General features: G+C 47.3%; 1 protein-coding gene across 1 annotated transcript in view; it reads right to left on the reverse strand.

Moving 5' to 3' along the window:
* Positions 1 to 373: 373 nt before the first annotated feature.
* Positions 374 to 24,490, reverse strand: part of roraa (RAR-related orphan receptor A, paralog a) — a 188,952-nt gene continuing 164,835 nt past the window's right edge. Inside the window, exons 7-10 of the mRNA XM_038784318.1 lie at positions 21,816 to 21,923; positions 13,574 to 13,684; positions 10,341 to 10,453; positions 374 to 1,592 (exon numbers count right to left, since the gene is read on the reverse strand). Of these exons, the coding sequence (XP_038640246.1) occupies positions 1,428 to 1,592; positions 10,341 to 10,453; positions 13,574 to 13,684; positions 21,816 to 21,923 (497 nt within the window). The 3' untranslated portion in view covers positions 374 to 1,427. The remainder of the gene's footprint in view (positions 1,593 to 10,340; positions 10,454 to 13,573; positions 13,685 to 21,815; positions 21,924 to 24,490) is intronic.

The raw sequence follows: 24,490 nt of genomic DNA on the forward strand, positions 1-24,490 counted from the left end.
ACACATCACACACATATCAGACAAGCAGATGCACACGCAGAAACATGCACAGACACACCCACTGGCATAAACACACACACACACGTAACCACACACACAGATACGCCTATCGGCACATACACAGACACACACACAGGCATGGAAACACACGCAGACACACATACCCATACACATAATCACACACAGACATAGACACACATACAAACACACAGAAAAACACAAACACACACAGGCATAAACACACACGGCAGACATACACATAAACACGCACACAGCCACACACACGCAAACATACACTTAAACACGCACACAGCAACACACACGCAGACATACACTTAAACACGCACACAGCAACACACACGCAGACATACACTTAAACACACACTAACATTTATTTTCGACATTTCTACATTTTTGCGTGTTCGTTTTTTTGGAATGTCGTTCCACAAGGGAAACCTCCATTTCAAGGTTAAAAAGATTTGCTTTACTTGTTAGCAGAGACTTACACGGTGGCACATCAATTGAAAGGATCTCACTAGACCGCATCAGACATATTCTCGCAAGAAAATAATACCAAGCTTTTTTTTTTAGAAAATAACACTTCTTTCTGTGGTTGAAGCACCTTACAAAAAAAAAACGTCTGTCCGACACGAATCACATCTCTTTTTATTGCAGGAATATTCTAAGTGCTTCCAAATGTTCACACCTGGTTTATAAAAATAGAACTCTCTCTCTAAAGTGGTCCAGACAAGGCTTCGCATTTTATAAATCATTTGATTCCATAACCTCTCACCATTACTATTCTTATTCTGTGTCAGTGACACGTTAACCAGCCACACAGACTATGGAAATTGGAGTCAGTTTGTCAATCAGACGAAGTATGTGGGCATTCCTACCAAACACTAACATCAACCTAAACAGCAGCATCTACAACTCCGAACCTCCCCTCCTCAATCAATAAACTTGGATTTCTTGTGCACATCCTATTAACGGAACTAATAAATACAACATATCATTTACAAATTGAGAAAAAAGTGCTTAAATTGCAGATTCATATATTGTCTCACAGCACATCAAGTGTAAAATGATATACTGGCAATAATAGTTATACTCACTGTATTTATTCTATATACCCTGTAAAAGATTTGCTCTACATCAACTTCTCAGCATTATAATGTCACTGTACGCTGTGCTCTACACAAACTAAATGCATGAGAAAAAGAAGTTCAACTTTCACTAAGAAACTAATATTAATCTGCCCCTTGCCCCCGTCCCCTAAACTCCCATCCCCCAGAAAGAAAATGTGTCGCCTCTTTAATCCCTTGGGCTGTGCACGGCAACCTGCAACGCAGCGGCAGAAAACATGAAGTCGCTTCAAGCATTTGATGCAGGTACTTCCAGGGTCCCATCTCCTCCGCTGGCAGTGTTTAACCATCCGCTGGCATCATCTGCTCAAACTCAGAGCTGAACAGCTCCTTGTACAGGGGAGGGAAATGTACCCGTACAATGTCCGGGTGTATTGCTTTGAACGACGACAGCTTCTCAATGTGCCGATTACACAGAGTTCGTAATGTGGACACCTTAGACAGGAGCTGGAAAGACAAGGTGAAAACGATTAGCAAACGTTTGCAAGGGTGCAAGCCAAGCACTTCAGAACAAAGCCTTCTCGCACAACAGCGACTGGCGTGCCCCCATCACTGAGGGAGACTGAGGTGGGTGGGTCACTTTTTGTACCACCTTTGGAATTGTAGCGTGCAAGGGGAGGCCATTCGGCCCTTCATCTCCATGTCGGTACTTTGAAAAGTGCAATCCGTTCAATCTCACTCTCCTGATTTCACTTTAGCCTTGAGAATGTTCCATTTTTGTCCGATATCCAGTTTTCTTCTGAAAATTATTCATAGAATCCCTACAGCGCAGAAGGAGGCCGTTTGGCCCATCGAGTCTGCACCAACCTCCTGAGAGAACACCCAATCTCCCGCCCAATCCCCACAGTCCTGTAATCCCACCTAACCTTTGGACACTGAGGGACAATTGATAATGTTCAATCCACCTAACCTGCACACCTTTGGAGCGTGTGGGGGGGGGGAAGAGAACCGAAGCACGCAGGGGAAACCCACGCAGGTACGGGGAGAACGTGCAAACTCCACACACTTTGATAAATCTTCTTCTCCCACCCTTTTTCAGGCCACACATTCTAAATCACATCAATTTACTGAGTGACAAAAAATAAAATCCTTCTTTTCCTCCCTGTCTATTTTTCTAAGGGGGTTAACTCTGCCGTCTGACTACCAATCCTCCTGTTGGAGGGATCATAATTTACACCATTGAACTGTTCGAGGTGAGGCTAAACTAGGCTGACTGGGGGGGAGGGGACCAGAGCATCAATTCAGAATGAAGCAAGGCAAAAAAGGAAATGGAAGGAATCAGTGAGTCCAGAAGTCAGAGGAAGCAAAGGATAGAAAATACGTTTTTTCGTATTTCATAGAATTTACAGTGCAGAAGGAGGCCATTCGGCCCATCGAGTCTGCACCGGCTCTTGTAAAGAGCACCCTACCCAAGGTCAACACCTCCACCCTATCCCCATAACCCAGTAACCCCACCCAACACTAAGGGCAATTTATCATGGCCAATCCACCTAACCTGCACATCTTTGGACTGTGGGAGGAAACCGGAGCACCCGGAGGAAACCCACGCAGACACGGGGAGGATGTGCAGACTCCGCACAGATAGTGACCCAAGCCAGGAATCGAACCTGGGACCCTGGAGCTGTGAAGCGATTGTGCTATCCATAATGCTACCATTCTGCCCCTGTTTTGTGAGGGAAGGAATCCACACCGAGCGGTCAAAGAAACAAAACTTATTTTATTGAATAAAGTTAATTACACAACGTCAGTAGTTCCCGGCCGGGACTTCTCGATAGGGTACCTGACTGACCAACTCGATTAATACAAATGCGCAGCACGTTGTCAAGGGTCACCCGCCTCCTTATCGGGGGAGCCCGTACTCCGCCGGTTTCACAGGGTAGTGAATCATCCCTACCCCATGAGTGCCTTGCGGGTGATAACAAAAAGCAACAAAAGGATTGTTCATAGATTCCTTTCAAAATATTTTATTCAGTTTTTCCAATTTTATACAAAAAAACAAACAATAACAGTGACAGCAACAGCAACAAACCTCTCTTTCCGCCTCCCCCCTCTAAAAGCTAACGGTCACCAACTCTTTGAAGTACAAAAAGAATCTTTGGTGGAACCCCTCAACTGCGCAGTGTATTTATAATAACATGATAATCGTTATCATTGTCACAAGTAGGCTTACACTGCAATGAGGTTACTCTGAAAAGCCCCTAGTCGCCACATTCCGGCGCCTGTTCGGGTACACAGAGGGAGAATTCAGAATGTCCAATTCATCTAACAGCACGTCTTTCGGGACATGTGGGAGGAAACCGGAGCACCCGGGGGAAACACACGCAGACACGGGAAGAACGTGCAGACTCCGCACAGCCAAGCCGGGAATCGAACCTGGGACCCTGGCGCTGTGAAGGAACAGTGCTAACCACAGAGTGTATTTTTTGAGATACAGAAATTCCACGAGATCCCCTTGGCCACACTGACGTACTGGGTGGAGAAGCTGACCTCCACCCCACCAGCAATCCCCTTCCAGCAATCAGAGAGGCAAAGGCTAGCAGGATTATTCATTGATTAATGGCCTATTGTTATAAATCGGACGAGATTTACGAGGTCAAGGCAATCGGATTTCTCAAATACGAGCTCCCCCAAGAAGGGGGCGGGAGTCTCGATCATTCATGGTTAAGAACTGTACAAAGCCGGCCCGTTATTGAACTGACAGAGAAAACCCGGCTGGGATAAACCCAATATTGACTGGGACTCACTTCGTGCTCGAGGCTTGGACGGGGCAGAATTTGTAAGGAACATCCAGGAGGGCTTCTTAGAACAATATGTAGATAGTCCAACTAGGGAAGGGGCTGTACTGGACCTGGTATTGGGGAATGAGCCCGGCCAGGTGGTAGAAGTTTCAGTAGGGGAGTATTTTGGGAACAGTGACCACAATTCAGTAAGTTTTAAAGTGCTGGTGGACAAGGATAAGAGTGGTCCGAGGGTGAATGTGCTAAATTGGGGGAAGGCTAATTATAACAATATTAGGCAGGAATTGACGAACCTAGATTGGGGGACAGATGTTTGAGGGTAAATCAACATCTGACATGTGGGAGGCTTTCAAATGTCAGTTGAAAGGAATTCAGGACCGGCATGTTCCTCTGTGGAAGAAGGATAAATACGGCAAATTTCGGGAACCTTGGACAACGAGAGATATTGTAGGCCTCGTCAAAAAGAAAAAGGAGGCATTTGTCAGGGCTAGAAGGCTGGGAACAGACGAAGCCTGTGTGGAATATAAGGAAAGTAGGAAGGGACTTAAGCGAGGAGTCAGGAGGGCTAGAAGGGGTCACGAAAAGTCATTGGCAAATAGGGTTGAGGAAAATCCCAAGGCTTTTTACACGTGCATAAAAAGCAAGAGGGTAGCCAGGGAAAGGGTTGGCTCACTGAAGGACAGGCAAGGGAATCTATGTGTGGAGCCAGAGGAAATGAGCGAGGTACTAAATGAATACTTTGCATCAGTAATCACCAAAGAGAAGGAATTGGTGGATGTTGAGTCTGGAGAAGGGTCTGTAGATAGCCTGGGTCACATTGAGATCCAAAAAGATAAGGTGTTGGGCGTCTTGAAAAATATTAAGGTAGATAATTCCCCAGGGCCTGATGGGATCTACCCCAGAATACTGAAGGAGGCTAGAGAGGAAATTGCTGAGGCCTTGACAGAAATCTTTGGATCCTCACTTTCTTCAGGTGATGTCCCGGAGGACTGGAGAATAGCCAATGTTGTTCCTTTGTTTAAGAAGGATAGCAAGGATAATCCAGGGAACTACAGGCTGGTGAGCCTTATGTTAGTAGTAGGAAAATTACTGGAGAGAATTCTTCGAGACAGGATCTACTCCCATTTGGAAGCAAATGGACGTATTAGCAAGAGGCAGCACAGTTTTGTAAAGGGGAGGTCGTGTCTCACTAACTTGATAGAGTTTTTCAAAGAGGTCACAAAGATGATTGATGCAGGTAGGGCAGTGGATGTTGCCCATATGGACTTCAGTAAGGCCTTTGTCAAGGTCCCTCATGGCAGACTGGTACAAAAGGTGAAGTCACACGGGATCAGGGGTGAGCTGGCAAGATGGATACAGAACTGGCTAGGTCATAGAAGGCAGAGAGTAGCAATGGAAGGGTGATTGTCTAATTGGAGGGCTGTGACTAGTGGTGTTCCGCAGGGATCAGTGCTGGGACCTTCGCTGTTCGTAGTGTATATAAATGATTTGAAGGAAAATGTAACTGGTCTGATTAGTAAGTTTGCAGACGACACAAAGGTTGGTGGAATTGCGGATAGCGATGAGGACTGTCAGAGGATACAGCAGGATTTAGATTGTTTGGAGACTTGGGCGGAGAGATGGCATGGCAGTCAGAGAGATCTAGGTGTACAGGTGCACAGGTCACAGAAAGGTGCAACACAGGTGGAGAAGGTAGTCAAGAAGGCATACGACATGCTTGCCTTCATTGGCCGGGGCATTGAGTATAACAATTGGCAAGTCATGTTGCGGCTGTATAGAACCTTAGTTAGGCAACACTTAGAGTATACTACCACACTACCAAAAGGATGTGGAGGCTTTAGAGGGGGTGCAGAAGTGATTTACCAGGATGTTGCCTGGTATGGAGGGCATTAGCTATGAGGAGCGGTTGAATAAACTCGGTTTGTTCTCACTGGGACGACGGAGGTTGAGGGGCAACCTGATAGAGGTCTACAAAATTATGAGGGGCATAGACAGAGTGGATAGTGAGAGGCTTTTTCCCAGGGTAGAGGGGTAAATTACTAGGGGCCATAGGTTTAAGGTGCGAGGGGCAAGGTTAAGAGGAGATGTACGAGGCAAGTTTTTTTACACAGAGGGTAGTGGGTGTCTGGAACTCGCTGCTTGAGGAGGTGGTGGAAACAGGGACGATAGTGAAGTTTAAGGGGCATCTTGACAAATACATGAATCGGATGGGAATAGAGGGATACGGACCCAGGGAGTGTAGAAGATTTTAGTTTAGACGGGCAGCATGGGACAGGCTTGGAGGGCCGAAGGGCCTGTTCCTGTGCTGTACTTTTCTTTGTTCTTTGAAACCTTTAAGATCCCGAGGGGTATTGACAGGGTGGATGGGGAGAAGATGGTTCCTCTTGTGCGAGAATCTCAAACTCGGGGGCACTGTTTAAAAGTAAGGGGTCGCCCATTTCAGACAGAAATGGGGAGGATTTATTTTCTCTCAGGAGGCCGTGAGTCTGTGGAACTCGCTTCGTCGAGAGGCAGTGGAAGCAGAATCTTTGAGTACCTTTAAGGCTGAGATAGGTAGATTCTTGATTAACAAGAGGGGGGTGAAAGGTTATCGGGGGTCGGCAGGAATGGGGGTTGAGGTCACAATCAGATCAGCCACGATTTTACTGAATGGGGTAGCAGGCTTGAGGGGCCGAGTGGCCTACTCCTGCACCTAATCTGTACAAGTGAGATTAATTTGTGAGGCTGTCCTGATTCAAATACCTATACCTGCATATTTATCTGGACATATGTATGCAATTAGATTAATCAACAAGATTAGGGAGGATGGTAAAGAGGTGGGGGGAGTTGCATTATTAATTAGAGATAGTATAACAGCTGCAGAAGGCAGTTCGAGGAGGATCTGCCTACTGAGGTAGTATGGGTTGAAGTCAGAAATAGGAAAGGAGCAGTCACCTTGTTGGGAGTTTTCTATAGGCCCCCCAATAGCAGCAGAGATGTGGAGGAACAGATTGGGAAACAGATTTTGGAAAGGTGCAGAAGTCACAGGGTAGTAGTCATGGGCGACTTCAACTTCCCAAACATTGAGTGGAAACTCTTTAGATCAAATAGTTTGGATGGGGTAGGGTTTGTGCAGTGTGTCCAGGAAGCTTTTCTAACACAGTATGTAGATTATCCGACCAGAGGGGAGGCCATATTGGATTTAGTACTTGGTAATGAACCAGGGCAGGTGATAGATTTGTTAGTGGGGGAGCATTTTGGAGGTAGTGACCACAATTCTGTGACTTTCACTTCAGTTATGGAGAGGGATAGGTGCGTGCAACAGGGCAAGGTTTACAATTGGGGGAAGGGTAAATACAATGCTGTCAGACAAGAATTGAAGTGCAGAAGTTGGGAACATAGGCTGTCAGGGAAGGACACAAGTGAAATGTGGAACTTGTTCAAGGAACAGGTACTGCGTGACTTTGATATGTATGTCCCTGTCAGGCAGGGAAGAGATGGTCGAGTGAGGGAACCATGGTTGACAAGAGAGGTTGAATGTCTTGTTAAGAGGAAGAAGGAGACTTATGTAAGGCTGAAGAAACAAGGTTCAGACAGGGCGCTGGAGGGATACAAGATAGCCAGGAGGGAACTGAAGAAAGGGATTAGGAGAGCTAAGAGAGGGCATGAAAAATCTTTGGCAGGTAGGATCAAGGAAAACCCCAAGGCCTTTTACACATATGTGAGAAATATGAGAATGACTAGAGCGAGGGTAGGTCCGATCAAGGACAGTAGCGGGAGATTGTGTATTGAGTCTGAAGAGATAGGATAGGTCTTGAACAAGTATTTTTCTTCAGTATTTACAAATGAGAGGGGCCATATAGTTGGAGAGGACAGTGTGAAACAGACTGATAAGCTCGAGGAGCTACTTGTTAGGAAGGAAGATGTGTTGCACGTTTTGAAAACTTGAGGATAGACAAGTCCCCCGGGCCTGACGGGATATATCCAAGGATTCTATGGGAAGCAAGAAATGAAATTGCAGAGCCGTTGGCAATGATCTTTTCATCCTCGCTGTCAACAGGGGTGGTACCAGAGGATTGGAGAGTGGCGAATGTCGTGCCCCTGTTCAAAAAGGGAATAGGGATAACCCTGGGATTTACAGACCAGTTAGTCTTACTTCGGTGGGAGGCAAAGTAATGGAAAGGGTACTGAGGGATAGGATTTCTGAGCATCTGGAAAGACACTGCTTGATTAGGGATAGTCAGCACGGATTTGTGAGGGGTAGGTCTTGCCTTACAAGTCTTATTGACTTCTTTGAGGAGGTGACCAAGCATGTGGATGAAGGTGAAGCAGTGGATGTAGTGTACATGGATTTTAGTAAGGCATTTGATAAGGCTCCCCATTGTAGGCTTGTGCAGAAAGTAAGGAGGCATGGGATAGTGGGAAATTTGGCCAGTTGGATAACAAACTGGCTAACCGATAGAAGACAGAGTGGTGGTGGATGGCAGATATTCAGCCTGGAGCCCAGTTATCAGTGGCATACCGCAGGGATCAGTTCTGGGTCCTCTGCTGTTTGTGATTTTCATCAACGACTTGGATGAGGGAGTTGAAGGGTGGGTCAGTAAATTTGCAGATGATACGAAGATTGGTGGAGTTGTGGATAGTGAGGAGGGCTGTTGTCGGCTTCAAAGAGACATAGATAGGATGCAGAGCTGGGCTGAGAAGTGGCAGATTTAGTTTAACCCTGACAAGTGTGAGGTTGTCCATTTTGGAAGGACAAATACGAATGCGGAATACAGGGTTAACGGTGGGGTTCTTGGCAATGTATTGAATTTAAGAGTCGTGAGGTGATGATGCAGCTGTACGAAACCTTGGTCAGGCCACATTTGGAGTACTGTGTGCAGTTCTGGACGCCTCATTTTAGGAAGGGTGTGGAAGCTTTGGAAAAGGTGCAAAGGAGATTTACCAGGATGTTGCCTGGAATGGAGAATAGGTCATACGAGGAAAGGTTGAGGGTGCTAGGCCTTTTCTCATTAGAATGGAGAAGGATGAGGGGCGACTTGATAGAGGTTTATAAGATGGTCAGGGGAATAGATAGAGTAGACAGTCAGAGACTTTTCCCCCGGGTGGAACACACCATTACAAGGGGACATAAATTTAAGATAAATGGTGGAAGATATAGAGGGGATGTCAGAGGTACGTTCTTTACCCAGAGAGTAGTGGGGGCATGGAATGCACTGCCTGTGGAAGTAGTTGAGTTGGAAACGTTAGGGACCTTCAAGCGGCTATTGGATAGGTACATGGATTAGGGTAGAATAATGGAGTGTAGATTAACTTCTTCTTAAGGGCAGCACGGTAGGATTGTGGATAGCACAATTGCTTCACAGCTCCAGGGTCCCAAGTTCGATTTCGACTTGGGTCACTGTCTGTGTGGAGTCTGCACATCCTCCCAGTGTGTGCGTGGGTTTCCTCTGGGTGCTCCGGTTTCCTCCCACAGTCCAAAGATGTGCAGGTTGGGTGGACTGGCCATGATAAATTGCCCTTAGTGTCCAAAATTCTATGATTAACCTAGGACAAAAGTTCGGCACAACATCGTGGGCCGAAGGGCCTGTTCTGTGCTGTATTTCTCTATCTATCTCTAATTGTAAAAAATAGACTCTGTTCCAGAGGTTGGCTTTTAACATTTTATTGCATTTTGCTTTCTGTAGCTACCTGGTATGCTTGTTGACCCAGCCACTTGAGTAATCAGAGCCCTGAATCCCATAGGTTCCATAGAATTCCTACAGTACAGAAGGAGGCCATTCAGCCCATGGGAGTCTGAAAGAGAACCATTCCCAGGCCAGTGACCCGTCCTATCCCCCATAACCGCACCTAACCTTTGGACACTAAGGGCAATTTATCATGGCCAATCCACCTAACCTGCACATCTTTGGATTGTGGGAGGAAACCGGAGCACCCGGAGGAAACCCACGCAGACACGGGGAGAATGTGCAAACTCCACACAGGCAGCGACCCAAGGTCGGAATTGAACCCGAGTCGCTGGCGCTGTGAGGCAACAATACTAACCACTGTGCCACTGAATTCCCGAACAGTACAGAGGCCATTCAGCCTGCTGACTTTGACCAACTTCGGAACAGCAATCTAGTTTTTTCAGCACGGCAGCTTAGTAGTTGGCACAGTTGCTTCACAGCTCCAGGGTTCCAGGTTCGATTCCTGGCTTGGATCACTGTCTGTGCGGAGTCTGCACGTTCTCCCCATGTCTGCGTGGGTTTCCTCCGGGTGCTCCGGTTTCCTCCCACAATCCAAAGATGTGCAGGTTAGATGGATTGGCCATGATAAATTGCCCTTAGTATCCATAAAGGTTAAGTGGGGTTACTGGGTTACAGGGTAGGTGTGGGCTTGGGTAGGGTGCTCTTTCCAAGGGCTGGTGCAGACCCGATGGGCCGAATCGCCTCCTTCAGCACTGTAAATTCTATGATCCTGTGAACAGTTTGGTTACCTTGGTCAGAATGCCATCCTGTCTCTGATGTTTCTGCAGAATATGTTGGAGTGTCAGCTGGATTCGCTGTTGCAGTTTCTCAACCTTCATTTTCTCCTGAAGCCAGAGACGATCTAGAAGGAGAGGAAAAGAAAGAATAAACACAGGAGTCAACGGCACTGAGTGCGTCTTCAGGTGGCCAGTGAGACGTGTGAGGGCGATTCGCGGAGTTTTCCCAGGGTTCCCTCAATACATGAAGGTTCCGCACCAGCACCAAACATACAGGCCCATGACATCCAACCCCCTAAACCAATTGGGATGAGGGTCAGGTAAAAATTGAGAGATTCTGGTGGGGTTTTGGTTTTTCACTTGGAACCGAATCAAACTCTCTCGGCAAAACATAATTCCAGGTTTTACCGATGTCATTGGTTCCGAATTGGACCATGGCGACTGGATCCTCCCCCTCATATTCCAAGCTCACCTCAACACGTCAGAGGATGCCATTAACCTAGCACTGGACACGTAACACAACCTTCGGAGCTCTCAGTCCCATGACTATACTCCCTCCCATTTTGCTCAAATTCACTTTCATTCCATTAACTTTAATGGCTTGCTGCACCAGGGCACCATGGTCAATTTGCCCCTCCACCCTGCTTCTCACCAGCACAGGTAGCAAGTAGCCTTCTTCGGTGATCACTCACGAACGAGTAGGATTGTCCACCTGAGAAATTCTGTATCGCTGTTTCCCTCTCGCTAGACGCCGGGTGCGGGACATCTTTTATGCCATTACACATCAGCAGACACACAACCTTGATAAAGAGTAGGTCTAGTTCCAGTGTCAAGGGAACCTCGACCATCGGGGATCTCTCTACTGCTGCAGCCTTCATCTGCCATCGCAGCCGTTGATACTACCCGAGTGTCTTCTATCTGATCCATTATTGAGGACTTGTTTTGGATTGTGCTCTGTCTGGTTCCTCCCCTCCCACCTTACCACCAGGGGTGACCCTACCAGGAGCTGAAGACTCCCCACGGCATTGCTCACGGGATCAATGGAACATCCAAGTCTCCCCACCACGGCAAGGTGGTGGAGAGACTAAGGAAATGAGGTAGCAAGTACCTCCTACCTGTTGGCTAAAGCCAAGGGACCGAGGCCCTTCCATGTTGCTCCTCCATGCCTGCCTCACTCCAAGCCACACCCTGCTCCCTGACCACTGCCCCACTCTACTGTTCGCCCTCACCTAAGGGATGACTGCGTCCTGGAACAGTGTCTAGATAGCTCCCCCTCCCTGATGCTCCGCAATGTCTGAAGCTCAGATTCCAGTTCAACAACTCGGAGACGAAGATGCTTTGGTTGCACTTATCGCAGACATGGTTGTCCAGCAGGGGGCTCTGCATGGATTCCACATGCTGCAGTCACAAAAGCACCATTCCTGCCGTACCTGTTTAGCCTTATTTCCTAATTTATTGAAATGGAAAAATGAAAATCGCTTATTGTCACGAGTAGGCTTCAATGACGTTACTGTGAAAAGCCCCTAGTCACCACATTCCGGAGCCTGTCCGGGGAGGCTGGTACGGGAATCGAACCGTGCTGCTGGCCTGCTTGGTCTGCTTTAAAAGCCAGCGATTTAGCCCAGTGAGCTAAACCAGCTAATCAGCTACTCAGTTAATATTTCAAAAATAAATCAATTATTATAATTTTGTTAATTAATTGGCTTATCTGGTTCAAGTTACTAATTTAGTGAAGCAACGGAGATTGCATTTTCCAAGCTTGGAGACTCAAATTACTCGTAAAAGACAGCACCTCCTCGTCCATCCGCAGCCAATTCCCCACTTTGGCTGCCTATTAATGAGGTAAACGGTTCTGGGATCACTCTGTGCTCGCCACCCCTCAGTCAAGCAACCACTCAATTTAAAAATTCTCATCCTCTACCGGGCTCTGTAATCCCCTCCGCTGCAGACAATCCGTGGAGATGTCTGGGCTTCTCCAAGTTTGCCCTCTAACTCTGGCCTCTCGCCCATCTCCACTTTCTATCTCCTATCTGTTGGTGGCCATGACTTGAGCCGCCTGGGCCTGAAGCTCAGCAATTTTGCTTGCTAAACCTCTCCAACCTGCTCTCTGTACCCTCCACTCAAGACGCTGTTTACAACGTGCGGGTGGGATGATACAGCCCTTTCCCGCTTGCGGTATCTTCCAGTCCCACCGATAGCATGGCGGGACTGGCGAACCGTACAAGACGCCAGCGGCCAATAGCGAGCCATCGCCGCCTCCGCCGGAAAGCACGCTACGCGGCGGGTTGGGGGGGGGGGGGGGGGGGGGGGGGGGGTAGCTGTCTCTTTGAACAAGCTTTTTTTTGCTTTTATTTTGTTTTTTTATAAATTTAGAGCACCCAATTCACTTTTGCCAATTAAGGGGAAATTTAGCTCGGCCAATCCACCCAGCCTGCACATCTTTTGGGTTGTGGGGGCGAAATCCACGCAGACACGGGGAGAATGTGCAAACTCCACACGGGCAGTGACCCAGAGCCGGGATTGAACCTGGGACCTCAGCGCCGTGTGGCCGCAGGGCTAACCCACTGCGCCACCGTGCTGCCCTAGAATGCAACAACTCTGTGAAGCCAGGTGTTGACCATCCCAGGTGTGGATCTCATGGGGAAACAAGACAGAGGCGTGCAGCTGGTGGAAGGGTGGCACAGTGAGTCCCATGCCCGCCATTCTGGTTCGGGCATTCCGCTGTCTATTTCCGTTGAAGAATTGAGTTTTCAGAGAACTCGGAACGGAAGCCACCGTGCCATGGTGGCAGTGTTGGTTTTCCAACAGTTGAAAGGAATGGCAAATGTTCAGAATAGCAGTGAATCGTCAATTCCGACCTCACCAGGATATCTGATCGGCATTACTCCCTCACATAATCTTGCAGAGTCGCATTTGGCAAACAAGGTGTTGTATCTTTTGTATCTCAGCGCTTGGTAGAGACGGCGCTAATTTCCATGTGTGTGACAGGCTATAGTAGGTCAAAAGCGGTTACTCCGTTTCTCGATCTTGCAGCTCTTTCTGCAGCTTTGTTTGCTTTTCTCAGAGTCCTCACCCAGGCTTAACCAGTCAAGCACAGTGAGCATCAAAAGTAAGCAGACTCACACAATCAATCCAAACGAATCACTGAACATGACACAAAGCGCGACGGCAATGGACGGTAGGGAGTAAAGTAGGGGAAAAACTGGCCGAGAAAGGACATTAAATGAGTTTCCTGTGGGGCTCACCTGCCGAAATCAGCACATACGCAGAAAACAAGGCAATCTCATCCTCAACTAGGTGCAATGCGCACAAATTTTTACCAAATTCAAAGATGGAGTTGATCAAATCATCACAACCTGCCAGGAAAAGGGACGAACAAACAATTAGCACATCAATTTTTATCCCAAATGAAAATGTTTGAACTTCATCATTAGTGAAACATATAATTCAACATGTAACTCGTATTTCAAATAGTTCGCAAAGATTTGGAGCCTGTCCAATGCAAAGAAAGCCTGCTTCAAACCGCATAATAGTTTATCAAACATTTTACATTCATGATAGAGTCATCAGACTAGAATGCGTTATTGTAGAACCCATGATTTATGCTGGCTGATTTATGCGGCCCCGTCATTTTCTTCACACAAAGGTCATCTCCGCCTTAGCGCTCCCCTTTTCATTAACATTAATTGTCCATTAAACCCACTGCGGAAAGTTAAATCTGGAATTTAATGGCGTAAGCATCTTTTTAACAATGTGTTACTTATTGAAACAGTAGCAAGCAAGTAACAGAGCAAGCAAACTGTATCACACACAAAAGCAACAATCTCATTCTGTCGGTCAATAATTTTTTCTTGGAGATTTTTTAAATGGTACATTTTAAATGTTTTTGTTCTTAATTTTCCTTTTTGTCGGAAGAGAGAAACAGAAATAGAGGGTGAAATCTGGAACCAATTGCAAGAAATTCCTCCTCTTCACAGTCTGTCCCTTATTCGGAGACTGAAATGAAATGAAATGAAATTCCATTCACATGGACTGTGTCCCTTGGTTCTAGACTCACCAGTCAGGGGATTCATCCTACCCACATCCACCCTATCACACCCTGTGAGAACTTTGTAAGTTTCAATGCGATCACCTCTCATTCTTCAATACTCTAGAGAATTCTCAATCTCTCCTCATTTAGCCCCGCCGACCCAGGGATTAATCTAATGAACATCTATTGAACACCCCCCCCCCCCCCCCCACCTGTGTCAAGTATATCCTTACTTAGATAAGGAGGCCAATGCTGTACGCAATGCTCCAGGTTGCGGTCTCACCAAGGCTCTATACCATTGCAACAAGACATCTTTACTCCTGTACGCAAATCCTCTTGCAATGACGTCCAACATACCATTTGCCTTCCTTATAGCTTGTGTCATGTGAGAGTACCTTTAAGAAATGTGTGTTGATAAATGGGTGTGTATATAAATATTTGTAGTGAGTGTACCTTTAAGAAATGGGTGTTTGCTACTGCAGTGATGTCAGAGAGTGGGTGCAGCTGGGCTGTCAGCTTTTTACTTTTGTTTTAGGCTGTTTGCTGCAGCGTGTGTTTTCAGTGTTGGAGCTGAAGCCAGACAAAGCAGGTGTACTGCTGTTCTCTCTGCCATCAAAAGACTATCTCTTGATCATTTGGTGAATTCAGAATTATAAATTTTCTCAGTAGTGAATGTAACCTAATGTGCTTCTGTTGAAAGTGTTTCTTCTGTCTTCTGGATGTTGTTTGGGAAGTTATTAAGGATTACTTAGTGTTGTATTCTTTGGGGGTTGTATTTGAATTGATGGTTGCTAAGATGTTCACTGTATGTTTCAAGAAGGTTAACTTGAGTTCATAGAATAAACATTGTTTTCTTTTTAAAAATACTTTTCCATTTCTGCTGTACCACACCTGTAGAGTGGGCCGTGTGCTCCCCATACCACAATCTATTAAAAGTTGTGGGTCAGGTGAACTCCATGATACACTTTGGGGTTCTCTAAACCCTGGCCCACAACACGTGCTACCAACATGCTAGCTTTCAGTTACTCATGAACAAGGACACCCAGTTCCCCTTGGACAGCAACACTTCCCAACCTCTCACTGTTTAAGAAATATTCTGTCTTTATGCTTTTTCTACCTAAGTAAATAACATTGCATTTATTGACATTATCTTCTATCTGCCATGTTCCACCCCATTCGCTTAACCTTCGCAAATTACATTCCCACCCAGTTTTGTGTCATTTGCAAATTTGGAAATACTATAATGGGGTCCCAAGTCTAAATCATTTGGGCGGCACAGTGGTGAGCACTGCTGCCTCACAACACCCGGGACCCGGGTTCAATTCCGGCCTTGGGTGACTGACTGTGTGGAGTTTGCACATTCTTCCCGTGTCTGCATGGGATTCCTCCGGGTTCTCCGATTTCCTCCCACAGTCCAAAGATGTGCGGGTTAGGTGGATTGGCCAGGCTAAATTGCTCTTCCGGAGGGTCGATGCAGACTCGGTGGGCCGAATGGCCTCCTTCTGCACTGTGGGGATTCTATGATTTATACCGATTGTGAACAGCAGTGGAACTAGTATGGATCCTCACAAGAGCCCATTAGTAACAGCCTTCCCTCCGGAGAATGATCCATCCATTCCTCGTCTCTGCTTTCTGCCTGTCAGCCAATTTGTGACTTTTCAGTCTGCAGGAACCATTCCAGAAGCCCATCTTGTCCAGGGACTAATCAACCATCAATCCAGTCAATGTTTCAACTATTCCCTCTTCACCACTATTCACGTCTTTCACTGCCTCAATCTCACAAGTCCATTAGTTGCCAAGTATTGTGGGAGATTTTCTGTATCTTCTTCTGTGAAGTCATTGTTTAGTTGTTCCGCTATTTTCCAGCACTTCACTATAGATTCTCCTCACTCCACCTTGTCCTTCTTTCCCTCTCTTATTTTTATTTTTTATTTTTTTTATAAATTTCGAGTACCCAATTATTTTTTCCAATTAAGGGGCAATTTAGAGTGGCCAATCTATCTATCCTGCACATCTTTGGGTTGTGGGGGCGAAACCCACGCAGACACGGGGAGAATGTGCAAACTCCACACGGACAGGGACCCAGGGCCGGGATTCAAACCCGGGTCCTCAGCGCCCTAGGCAGCAATGCTAACCACTGTGCCACCGTGCTGCCCCCTTTCCATCTCTTATTAAATCTTTTTGTACACGGGTTGAGTCCAGTTCACTTTGAGTTATCCTTTGAGTAAGGCTGTTTTAACTGTGCACTTTTGAATCAGCGTGTTTTGTGAATCAGGGGAGTACCCTGATTGGCTTGCCTCCATTTCTGGTTTAGTGCAGTTACTGCATATGCTCAGTCTCTTCCAAATACGAATTGCTGCTTCATCATTGGCCACTTCTCTTCCCCAACCTTCCCGCTCGCTGTTTCCCTCTGCCGACTCTTCCGAATGTCGTCCTCTCCCTCTGTTCCACTCCCTCTCCCTTCCTCCTGCTCACCACCTCCCTCCTCCCATCTTCCCATCTGTTGCTTCCCTCCCCCAACTCTCCCATACACAGGGTCCTCTCCCTCTTTCCCTCTCACCAACCTCTCCCTTCTTCTCGCACACCACCCTCTCTCTCCCTCCCATACACCACCCTCTCTCTCCCCCCCATACACCACCCTCTCTCTCCCCCCATACACCACCCTCTCTCTCCCTCCCATACACCACCCTCTCTCTCCCCCCCATACACCACCCTCTCTCTCCCCCCATACACCACCCTCTCTCTCCCTCCCATACACCACCCTCTCTCTCCCTCCCATACACCCTATCTCTCCCTCCCTACACCACCCTCTCTCTCTCCCTCCCATACACCACCCTCTCTCTCCCTCCCATACACCACCCTCTCTCTCCCTCCCATACACCATCCTCTCTCTCCCCCCATACACCACCATCTCTCTCCCTTCCATACACCACCCTCTCTCTCCCTCCCATACACCGCCCTCTCCCTCCCTCCCATACACCACCCTCTCTCTCCCTTCCATACACCACCCTCTCTCTCCCCCCCATACACCACCCTCTCTCTCCCTCCCATACACCACCCTCTCTCTCCCCCCATACACCCCCTCTCTCTCCCTCCCATACACCATCCTCTCTCTCCCTCCCATACACCGCCTTCTCTCCCCCCCCCCCCATACACCACCCTCTCTCTCCCCCCCCATACACTACCCTCTCTCTCCCCCCCCATACACCACCCTCTCTCTCCCCCCCATACACCACCCTCTCTCTCCCTCCCTTACACCACCCTCTCTCTCCCTTCCTTTGCTGGCTCTACTGCTCCCTCTCACTCTTTCTTTCACTCCCACAATTCTTGTGTTCCCTCCTGACTCACCTGATCATTCTCCAACCCTCCATCTCCTGCTCGCTGGTCACTTCCCTCTCCTGCCACCTCTCTGCTCTCCACTTTCCTCCCCCTCCCAAGCTTTGTTGTGAGTAAGGCCTCAAGGTAAGGGCAACTGGAGGGATGGAGGATGTAACACGGATAGCTGGAAGCGGTGAGTGGGAGGATCAGGAAGGGCAGTGGGCAGGAGTGTCAGGGGAGGGTAGCGGTGAGTGGGAGGTAAATAGAAAGAGTTTGTGAGAGTTTGAACGTGGATTTTTGTTGAAAGGTAGGTTCAAAAGCAAACAGTTATTTTTTTAATGCAAAATTTCAGGGCAGAAATGTAACCTTCCCTAATTACATGTTAATTTCTGGGAAACTGATTTTCATTGAGCATGTTTTTATTTAGTGCATCATTTTCTTTGGAACACATTAGGGTACCAAACATGAGACAGAAAACCTTGATTTTTCCTCCATCTCTCTCAATCCTTGAATCTCATTGATTAAGGAGACTGTTAATGCCATCACTCAATGAGATTCCAAATGCTCCATTGCCCTCGGCAGATCAGTTCACACTTCCAGCAGGTTACAGCGTAAAACATTTGGAGCTAAAGGATTCAGATCCGAGTCTGAGAGATTAGCGTGCATTGTGAGTGAGATAGTCTTCAGGATCAGGCCAAATACATTGGAGCGAGCATCAGTCAACCAAACAGTGACTCCTCAGAGTCTATGTCCATATGCAGCAGGGCCTGGGAAATATTCAGGGCTGTGGTGATAAGAGGCAAACACCATCCGAGCCACACAAATTCCAGACAATGACCATCTCCATCAAGAGAAAATCAACCCTTGACGTTCCAAAGATGTGCAGGTTAGGTGGATTGGCCATGCTAAATTTCCCTTAGTGTTGGGCGAGGTTACTGGGTTATAGGAATAGGGTGGAGGTGTAGAGTGCTTTTTCCAAGAGCCGGTGCAGACTCGATGGGCCAAATGGCCTCCGTCTATGATTCACTAGATTACCATCACCGAATCTCCCACCATCAACATCCTGTAGCTTTTGGGTCCCTCCTTATCAGCACTGTGGGTGCACCTACACCACTTCAGGAAGGCAGCTCACCACCACCTTCTTAGGGGCAATTAGGGATGGGCAATAAATGCTGGCCGAGCCAGCGATGACCACATACATTTAAAAAAGCCATACACCATCAGTGTACAGTGGTAGCAGTATGTACCTTGTACAACACACTAAGGCTCCTTTGGCAGCATCCAACTTCACACACAAATCTCCACCAACAAACAGTGCCACCTGTAGAACATAGAACAGTACAGCACAGAACAGGCCCTTCGGCCCTCGATGTTGTGCCGAGCAATGATCACCCTACTCAAACCCACGTCTCCACCCTATACCCGCAACCCAACAACCCCCCCCCCCCCCCCCCCTAACCTTACTTTTAGGACACTACGGGCAATTTAGCGTGGCCAATCCACCTAACCCGCACATCTTTGGACTGTGGGAGGAAACCGGAGCACCCGGAGGAAACCCACGCACACACGGGGAGGATGTGCAGACTCCGCACAGACAGTGACCCAGCCGGGAATCGAACCTGGGACCCTGGAGCTGTGAAGCATTTATGCTAACCACCATGCTACCGTGCTGCCCCAATAAAATTTTTTATTCAGGTTCCCTCAGAAAACCCTTTATATATCAGTGACTTCCATTGGATAATAAACATCAAATTAGTTTTAATTGGAAGGTCTGTTAACCCATTCCTAACACAGCCGCCACGCAGCTGGACACAAATCTGTCCCATTAAAATTCCGCCCACACGGTCAGCGGCCTAACCGCATTAGCTCATTCTTCACGCGAATGAGGAACCGCCGCCTCGAATCACGCACAAACCCCGAAGATAAAAACTCCACTCAAGCTTCCAAAATGAAGAGTGAAGTTTTAGTGTCTGCTGCGCGTGGCGGGGTAACTTTGTCCTGTGACTTGCAATCAGTGGAAACCGTTTTCCAGCTACTTCAGCTCATTTTTCATTTCAACCCATAACTGTCAGAGGGAAGAACTCACTGATCCTGCGAGCACTCTCTGTCCCCCCACCCCCCCCCCCCCCCCCCTTCTGCAAGGTTACACCATAATACACTTACTTAAACATACAGATGTTCCCCAGAGACCGATGGACTGGGTATGTATTAATAGCATTTTCACATTGCGACAGGCATGTCTTTCACCTCTGCCTCCGTCAGGATTGTGTGGCAGGAAGGGGTGGAAGTTATCCAGTGATCCCGGGGGGGGGGGGGGCTGCACCATTGAAGACATTAATCTGGGCTCTGAAAATGGCACATAACAACACAAGCAGCTGGGTCAAACTTTGAACGATCAAGACTTATCCGGGCTCAGGAAAAAATAATCTGGTGGAAGTCCCCCCCCCCCCCCCCCCCCGCCCTCCCTGAGGGGATACATCAACATGCGACTCCAGCCATCCCTTTCCCCAGGTGCCTGGGTTGGGAGGGGGAAGGGTGATTGAGGGCAGCTCCGCGTATTTTACACTGGCGGGGTTATTGGACAAGGAAAAGGAATCATGGCGGTTAGAAGTGAGGGGACAATCATTTTGTATATTGTACACACTATCACAGTAGGAACGTGGGTAGGAGATGGCCCAGTGGTTAGCACTGCTGCCTCACAGCACCAGGGACCCAGGTTCGGTTCCGGCCTTGGGTGGCCGTCTATGTGGTAATTGCATGTTCTCCCCGTGTCTGCAAGAGTTTCCTCCGGTTTCCTCCCACAATCCAAAGATGTGCAGGTTACATGGATTGGTCATGCTAAATTGCCCCTTGGTGTCCAAAGATGTGCAAGTTAGGTGGGGTTACTAGGGATAGGGCAGGGGAGTGGACGTAGGAAGGGTGCTCTTTCAGAGGGTTGATGCAGACTCAATGGGCTGAATGGCTTGCTTCTGCACCGTACGAATTCTATGGAGATTGTTATGGGCCAGAGAACCCCAAAGTGTATCATGGAGTTCACCTGACCCACAACTTTTAATAGATTGTGGTATGGGGAGCACACGGCCCACTCTACAGGTGTGGTACAGCAGAAATGGAAAAGTATTTTTTAAAGCAAAACAATGTTTATTCTATGAACTCAAGATAACCTTTTTGAACAGACAGTGAACATCTTAGCAACCATTAATTCAAATATAACCCCAAAATAATACAACACTAAGTAATCCTTAAGCTGTCCTTTTAACATCCATCAGACTTAACAAAAACCTTTAAACATAAGCACATCAGGTTAAAGTCACTACTGAGAGCAGTTATTAGTTTTAAATCACCAAAGTATCGATTTACAATCTTTAGATCACAGAGAGAGAGACTCATACACCTTCTGGCTGTGACTGCAGCTATCCAGCTCTGAAAACTAAACTAAAACACACCCTGCAGTAAACAGCCTAAAACAAAAGTAAAAAGCTGACAGACAGCCCAGCTCCACCCACACTCTGACATCACTGATAAACAGCCATTTCTTAAAGGTACATTTCTTAAACACTCATTTCTTAAAGGTACATTTCTAAAACACTCATTTCTTAAAGGTACATTTCTAAAACACTCATTTCTTAAAGGTACTCTCACATGACAAGACCTCCTGTTCTTATTCTCATTGAAGCATACCAGATTCTGTCGGGTTCAGTACCTTCTTCAGCTTCTTCTCTCTGTCTTGTGCCCCATGACATATTTGTCAAATCTCTCTGATCTCCGCTGTCCTGGATTTTGTATTTTGCTCCATCTCCTCCACCTCCACTCTTCAACAAAATAAATCCCATCACAACTTTCCCGCTCGTCAGATCTGAAGAAGAGTCAGATGGACTGGAAACATTATCTCTGTTTTTCTCTCTGCAAATGCTGCCAGACCTGCTGAGTTTTTCCAGTGTAAAGTGAATGTTGGGTTCTCCCCTGGTTAAATCCCAGGCAAACCCACAGTTGAATATCAAGGAATATCAGAACTGCTGCGTGGGTCTTGAGCAATCCGACCCAGTGATGTTTGTCTGACTGAAAGAACTGCGATAATACGTGGCTCTGCCTCAATGTGATTGCTTATCCTGGAAGAGTAAGATATGTTTACACTTTACCTAATGATTTGAAGATATCCGGACCAGCATACTTCCCGTCAAAATAAACCGTATTATTCTGTGTATCGAAGGCTCGACACATTCGGACAAATACAACTTCTAAAGAACCTGCAAATTAGGAGAAAAAGTCAAAAATTCAGAATTCGTATCGGTGACATAAATATACCACTATTAATAATTACTCTGTGTTACCATAAACTAGAGAAGATTTGAACAAGGATCCTTTTCACCACTCATAAAGCACAGGATTAGCAGTGGTGGGTTAAATCCCAAAACCAGCTTGACCTTTCAACCTATCAGCAATGTTTGTGAATTCTCTATTCCTCATTGTGATATGAGATAACTGACAATGAAAGAGAGAAAATGCAACAGTGAAATAGTCTCAGTACGACACTAAGGTGACTATGCTGACTATAAAAGATGTGCAGGGAATAACTCCCCTTCTCCTACCCCATCACACCAAACCCCAACCCAATTTAAACTCACCAAACTCCGACTCAAACTCACTCACCAAACTCCGACCAAATCTAACCCACCAAACTCCGAACCAATCTAACCCAATCTAACCCACCAAACTCCGACCCAATCTAACCCACCAAACTCCCGAACCAATCTAACTCCCCAAACTCCGACCCAATCTAACCCACCAAACTCCGACTCAAACTAACCCACCAAACTCCCACCCAATCTAACCCACCAAACTCCCACCCAATCTAACTCACCAAACTCCGACCCAATCTAACCCACCAAACTCCGACCCAATCTAGCTTTTCTCTGTTTTTCACCAAACTCAGACTCAAACTCACTCTCCAAACTCCGACCCAATTTAAACTCACCAAACTCCGACTCAAACTCACTCACCAAACTCCGACCCAATCTAACCCACCCAACACAGACCCAATCTAACCCACCAAACTCCGACCCAATCTAACCCACCAAACTCCGACCCAATCTAACCCACCAAACTCCGACCCAATCTAACCCACCCAACACAGACCCAATCTAACCCCACCCAACACAGACCCAATCTAACCCACCAAACTCCGACCCAATCTAACCCACCAAACTCCGACCCAATCTAACCCACCAAACTCCGACCCAATCTAACCCACCAAACTCCCACCCAATCTAACCCATCAAACTCACTCACCAAACTCCGACCAAATCTAACCCACCAAACTCCCACCCAATCTAACCCACCAAACTCCGACTCAAACTCACTCACCAAACTCCGACCAAATCTAACCAACCGAACTCCAACCAAATCTAACCCAGCAAACTCCGACCCAAACTCACTCTCCAAACTCTGACCCAATTTAAACTCACCAAACTCCGACACAAACTCACTCACCAAACTCCGACCCAATCTAACCCACCAAACTCCGACCCAATCTAACCCACCCAACACAGACCCAATCTAACCCACCAAACTCCGACCCAATCTAACCCACCAAACTCCGACCCAATCTAACCCACCAAACTCCGACCCAATCTAACCCACCAAACTCCCACCCAATCTAACCCATCAAACTCACTCACCAAACTCCGACCAAATCTAACCCACCAAACTCCCACCCAATCTAACCCACCAAACTCCGACTCAAACTCACTCACCAAACTCCGACCAAATCTAACCAACCGAACTCCAACCAAATCTAACCCAGCAAACTCCGACCCAAACTCACTCTCCAAACTCTGACCCAATTTAAACTCACCAAACTCCGACCCAAACTCACTCACCAAACTCCGACCCAATCTAACCCACCAAACTCCAACCCAATCTAACCCACCAAACTCCGACCCAATCTAACCCACCAAACTCCAACCCAATCTAACCCACCAAACTCCGACCCAATCTAACTCACCAAATTCCGACTCAAACTAACCCACCAAACTCCGACCCAATCTAACTCACCAAACTCAGACCCAATCTAACCCACCAAACTCCAACCCAATCTAACCCACCAAACTCCGACCCAATCTAACCCACCAAACCCTAACCCAATCTAACCCACCAAACTCCCACCCAATCTAACCCACCAAATTCCCACCCAATCTAACTCACCAAACTCCGACCCAATCTAACCCACCAAACTCCGACCCAATCTAACTCACCAAACTCCGACCCAATCTAACTCACCAAATTCCCACCCAATCTAACTCACCAAACTCCGACCCAATCTAACCCACCAAACTCCCACCCAATCTAACCCACCAAACTCTGACCCAATCTAACCCACCAAACTCCGACCCAATGTAACCCACCAAACCCCAACCCAATCTAACCCACCAAACTCCGACCCAATCTAACCCACCAAACTCCCGAACCAATCTAACTCCCCAAACTCCGACCCAATCTAACCCACCAAACTCCGACTCAAACTAACCCACCAAACTCCCACCCAATCTAACCCACCAAACTCCCACCCAATCTAACTCACCAAACTCCGACCCAATCTAACCCACCAAACTCCGACCCAATCTAGCTCACCAAACTCCGACCCAATCTAACTCACCAAATTCCCACCCAATCTAACTCACCAAACTCCGACCCAATCTAACCCACCAAACTCCCACCCAATCTAACCCACCAAACTCTGACCCAATCTAACCCACCAAACTCCGACCCAATGTAACCCACCAAACCCCAACCCAATCTAACCCACCAAACTCCG

This window comes from Scyliorhinus canicula, chromosome 24 (assembly GCF_902713615.1).
Source record: "Scyliorhinus canicula chromosome 24, sScyCan1.1, whole genome shotgun sequence".
Taxonomy (NCBI): domain Eukaryota; kingdom Metazoa; phylum Chordata; class Chondrichthyes; order Carcharhiniformes; family Scyliorhinidae; genus Scyliorhinus; species Scyliorhinus canicula.